Source organism: Morone saxatilis, unplaced genomic scaffold (assembly GCF_004916995.1).
Source record: "Morone saxatilis isolate NCDOM2014 unplaced genomic scaffold, NCSU_SB_2.0 Contig4, whole genome shotgun sequence".
NCBI lineage: Eukaryota > Metazoa > Chordata > Actinopteri > Moronidae > Morone > Morone saxatilis.
The window spans coordinates 9457441-9463029 of NW_023339984.1; the positions used below are offsets into that span (position 1 = coordinate 9457441).

Below are 5589 nucleotides of genomic sequence, written 5' to 3' on the forward strand. Positions count from 1 at the left end.
GGAGGCCTGTTTCATTGAAATAGGGTTAATGGAACTTATTTGTATTATTTGTATTAAATTATCACACAGAGGAACAGCTGAAAAGCAATTAAGATGGAATCACTGAGTAAGACCAATTATTCTTGGATTTGGGTGGGGGGGCCGGCCGGTTGCGACTCTAAAAGGTTGAGAACTACTGTCTTGTAGAGATCCATTAAGCTTCTCTTCTCTGCTTTACAGGCAGCCTGCAGCGGTCAGTATAAATGTATGTATGGGAATATATTTACCGTCCATTGTAGCGCAGCTCTTTAGGATTGTAACCACGTTTTCATGCAGAATGTTTGTGTTTGTCACCGAGGGAAGAGTGAACCACTCCGACTCCTGCATTATGGTAATGTCATGTGCATAGACTTTATAGGTTTGAAGTGAGTTGAGTTGGGTTCGATTCAGCCAAATCATAACAGGAGTTATCTCAGAGAAGATTTCATACAGAGCAAGTCTAGACCGTACTCTTTATAAGCTTTAGAATGATAGGACTGACTGTGTTTGGAACAGTTACTTTCAAGATTATTGGCTGACAGAATAATTAAATGATACTCCAGTGTACAAAACTGCAAACATGTCAGAAAATAATTTTAAAAAACTCTTCATCAGACTGTGTGATGCAGCAATAAATAGGTGTAGGCATACTTGTATTTTACTGCAAGCCTCAGCGCTCAATTCTGATTTATTGCTCAGATTGGGGTTTTTTTGTTTGTTTGGCTGTTCACATTATTTATGTTATAAATGTTTATGTTGCATAGATAAGATTCCAGTGTGAACAGCCAAGGTCGTTGTTCTAAAATAAAACGGTAGTAAGTATGTAAGTATGGTTTTATTTATCAGTTGAATTTGTGAGCAGATGAAGATTAGGAGAGAGACACATTTTTAACTGTGGCATTTTGTGGAGCTACTTCTGTACGGAAGTGTGTGTGGATGTGGAATCAGAGTAAACACAGACCATTTACAATACAACCCCTCAAGTTTTGCTTGTGTCTCACCTGAAGAAAATACAGGGTCTAACACCTCACTGTCCCTCCACTGACTCTCTACCACAGCTGTTTTACATGTTTGTGTTCACCGAGTGACTCCGGCCAGCCCAGAATTGTGACCAACATTGATCTAGTCTGAAAAAATAAGACCTGTATCTGAGTTGGACCACATAGGAAAGTTGCCCAACTCAGATTCAACAGAATCACATGAGGAAAAATATCATATTTGGGCCACTTCTGCCTGCAGTGTGAACGTAGCCTCGGTTTAACACCATAGAAGTCTCAAAGAACCAGCAAATATACACATCTGGGAAATATTTTTGGCATTTTAACGAGATTACGAAGTAAAACCGAATAAACACAACATTACAGAGCGTTGCTATATTTAAAGAAGAATCCAGTAAAGTGACTGAAAGGTATCTAAATCTAAACGTTAACAAGGTGAAGGGAGTCCAGTGGGGAGAACAAAATAGGGATGTTTCAGATAAAAAAGGATTTAACATGTTGAATAGACACAAAATCACTGTTTTTTTTTTTAACAAGGTCTTGCATAGCCTTAATTGTGGCCTCAGGGCAAGAGAACACCAATCTGTACAGCAAAAAAAAACCCTACTTTCTACAGAGGGTATCACCTGGTACATTTCATTATCTCTTTCGCTGCAACGTCGACGTGAATCTAATACAGGATAAGGACCTGGTGGAGGCTGGGAGTTTATACAGTCCTTCCTTGGCCACAGGCAATTTGAACAGAAGTAGCCCGAGGAGAGTGTTTAAGACTCAGGGGTTAGAAACAGATATTATCGTAGCTGCACAGTCACGGCTGGGTGCACATCACAAGTTTTCTGGCTCTAATTAAGTCCAAAGTTGCCATGAAAAGCCAGATCAGTCGCAAAGAACTATCGAAGCAGTTATATTTTAATCTCATTTTCTATGAAAGAACATGTGGAACGGGCTCCGTAGCAGCAGTAAACGGTGGCTCAAGAGTTACGAACGGAGTGACACCAGCTGATCTGCTTCTTTGGGATACTTAAATAAAATAAAGTAAATCTAGACCTTAAATGTATATTTTACTCGTTTGAGATTAACCAGAGAAAGATGCCGTGGTGGGACCTGAATGAATGAATTAATGTGACCTTGTTTCCAGTCATGAAACACTAACTTGTTTGCCTTGACAAGTTACCTAATTAATGCAGAGACAAAAGGGTTGTTCTGCATATTCGCGTGACTTGTGGGCTTTTCTTTTCTTTCTTTTTTTTTTTTTTTTAGAAAGAAGCTTTAAATCTCCAAACTAATAATTCACTCCGCTTCACCGGCGGTAATACACAAACTCCATACTAAGCGAGCAGGATGACAGGTGAAAGGTGGTGTAGACTTGCAAAAATTCAATAATCAGTTCACATCAGGGAGTTGAATGTTTTTGCTGCTGGCTAAAGACCTCCATTTTTTGCATTTGTGATGATGCTGAAACATTCATTTGGTTCCAACAGGCACCAGATGCTCAAGACCTCGGAGACTGTGGCTGTTTTTAGATTCGTGCCTTTTTCTATGCATATTGTTAGAAAAACTGAATGTGGTTAATGTTTGATCTTGATCCTGGAAAAAGGAGGTTTGTGCCAAAGCTTAAATATGTATACGAGTCTTTTTTTTTTTTTTGCTCTGCGTGGACCAGACACACTGGTGTCACATCGGATTAATGATATGATGGGTTGGATTCCTGAGCATTTTATTTAAAGATACGGCCTGTTTTTGATTAAATGTTTGAAGATTAGTTTAATTAGCGGGGAATGTATCTTATTTATGACATTAGTTGAGTCTTTACTACATTTTAAATCGGTTTAAACGACAAATTTGCAATAGGGCCAGCATACTAAACTCTCCACTGTGACCTTGAGATCTCAAGGACTGTTCTATGCAGATGTTGTAGTATACAGCTGTTGTAGACAATCATGTCAAGGTACCGAGGTGTAATTATAAGGTGTAGCTATACTGTTAGGATGCCGGTCTTGTGTCTTTCCATACTTTGATGATATCACTCTCAATCCACAGATTGCCTCATGGTTGGTGTTGCATCATCAAACGCTGTACAAACAGGTAACTTTTCAATATGTCCACGACAGAAATGTTCTGAATCCACGTCATCTAGCTTTCTAAGAACTAAACGTTCTACTTATGTGCCTCTGTTATGTATTATCTAGCGGTTATGAGCACACTGGTGGCCGTACTGCTGTTGAACAGTGCAGTCGGCCACATAATGAAGTGAACTTTATCCAAATTGAGGCTGCAGGGAAATGTCATTAGCACAAGTACACAAACCCTATAGAGTATCTACCAGTGTTACTGTTCATTACTTCGGTCTCACATTAAGTTGAAAAAACCCTATACATCAAATTATAATGACAACCAGAAATCAAAACCGCCTGTGCTGTTGTTCCAGGTGCTGCAGGAGAAAGGACTCCAGCTCCATAACGGTGTGTGTAATATGTATGTATGTATGTATGTATGAATTATTTTTCCACACGGCAATGCATGTTTGGAGGATTTGCCAAGTTGCCTGATTTAAGACTTTGCTTGTGCTGCCATCTGTTGGCTTGTAGACGTTGGGACCGCATTTGGAAAATTCCATCAACTCAAGTTGAAAGCTGGATTATCACCTGGACAAAGAGGGTGAATGTTCCCAGGGACCTTGAAAAGGTCTACTGTAAGTCACTTAGTTTGCCAAAATTAGATTAATTTTGTTGAGAAATATGCTCAAATACATCAACCCAACTGTCAGGCACCTCAAAATGGCTCCTGCATTAATCTATACTCTGTCAAACTCTGAATAACTTTTTATTAGTTAAGTTCAGTTGGTACATATCACCTCGCAGCTCCATACAAATCAAACCTTTTCTCCCACATTATGATTTATTATACAAACCTCTATCTTCTGGCCTGTAGGCAAAATACAATTAGGAGCTGCTGTGTGTCTTGAGGTTTCTGCATTAAAGGAAACTTGGTACACAATTCATAGCTCAACAGCCTGTCTATACTGGGCCCCCTAGTGGTTTAAGACTGTTTAAATGAATAGACAGGAACCTCAGGGTATGAAATAACATTTAATTCTTAAAGTAAGAATACAAATTCTATCATTAATGAGGGCATCTGAAAAATATAATGTATGCCCCCCCACCCCATGATCAACCACAGCTGAAGACCTGTAATCCTGTATGGTCTTATAGATAAAGAATTAACCATGAGACATTAAACAGTGCAACAAAATAATTCAGTTGCATTCCAGATTGTAAGGATTGTATTAACAGTATACTGAATAGTAAAAGGTCATTCTTAATTCATAGAGAATACAGATAATTTGGATACAAGTCATAAATCTGAGGCTCTTGTAACACCTCATTTTAAAGTTCACAATATGTAAATAAGTATACCAGTAATTATTCCTGTATGGCCATGGGGCTCATACTGCAGAGTGTAAACATAGGCGTCTGCTGGACACACTATGTTCTCAGTTTATAAATGAAGTGAAACATGTAAATTAATAACTGATGTATAGAAACAATAAAAGTACCAATATTAACCTACAATATATTAGTCCAGCTTTAACAATCTTGGCATCAGAAAGTTGTGGTTGTTATACCTGGATCATGAGCTTGCATAAAAGTCTAAAAAACAATTACCTTTTTTTTTTTTAAAGATCAGTGGGAGTCATTTTCTGACTAATACTTAAAAGGCCTGTAACGAATTGTTCAAAACTTCATTAATGAACATTCAAATTCTCACAGTTGCACAGCTTTTGTTTTTTTTTGCATGTCTATTCGGTAAAATGTAGCAACCAAATGTTAGCCCGTCTTTCTCTTCTACTCTGTGTGTAGCCCTGCCTCGCCCTCCGTAAAACAGACACACACACGATGAAATGTGGTTCATACCTGCAGGGTTTAACGGAGGTGTGGCAGTGTTCATTTGTGCTTTAGAGCATATCCACTGTTAAACAGTCAGAAAATAACTTTATTTCTGATTCACTGCTTTATTCTCACCAATAGTGCAACAACTTTCTATTCACTCTCACTTGAGCACTGCTCGCTTCCTCGGTCTTCAACTCTGAATTGTGTTTACAAACAGCATCAGACAAATCCGACTCATTCTGCCTTCAAACTACTTAATCCGATTAAGGATTTTGTTCTGAATACTTTTAAATATGTTTAGGGTGATGACGTCAGTTCTAAAATCTTAATAAATCAATGTAAAAAAAGAAAAAAGAAACAAAAAATAGGTACCATTAAAAATTCTGATAATACTTCAACAGTTAGCAAAGCTTTAAAAGCCCATAGATTCCACTCATGTGTATTAGACCCCACTGATAAATGTATATTAGACAGTATAAGTGATTCTGCTTTTATTGAGGACAGTTAGCCCTGAGGCATCGCGTTTCCTTTCAGTACTTGTGGTTGCCTCCATAGTCGGGGACATGTCTGTAAGGGCGGACGGGTCTTCGGCTTCCAACTGCGTTTCCCCCACCAACGTACCTCTGCCTGTAAGCGACGGATCAGAACACAATAGTCTAAGTTGGTGAAGTGAAATGAGAAAA

General features: G+C 38.5%; 1 protein-coding gene across 1 annotated transcript in view; it reads right to left on the reverse strand.

Annotated features, from left to right (window-relative positions):
• Positions 1-4085: 4085 nt before the first annotated feature.
• The window catches only part of LOC118338086 (tetratricopeptide repeat protein 31-like), a 9465-nt gene continuing 7961 nt past the window's right edge, over positions 4086-5589 (reverse strand). Inside the window, exon 18 of the mRNA XM_035675268.1 lies at positions 4086-5533. Coding sequence (XP_035531161.1) covers positions 5437-5533 — 97 coding nt within the window. The 3' untranslated portion in view covers positions 4086-5436. The remainder of the gene's footprint in view (positions 5534-5589) is intronic.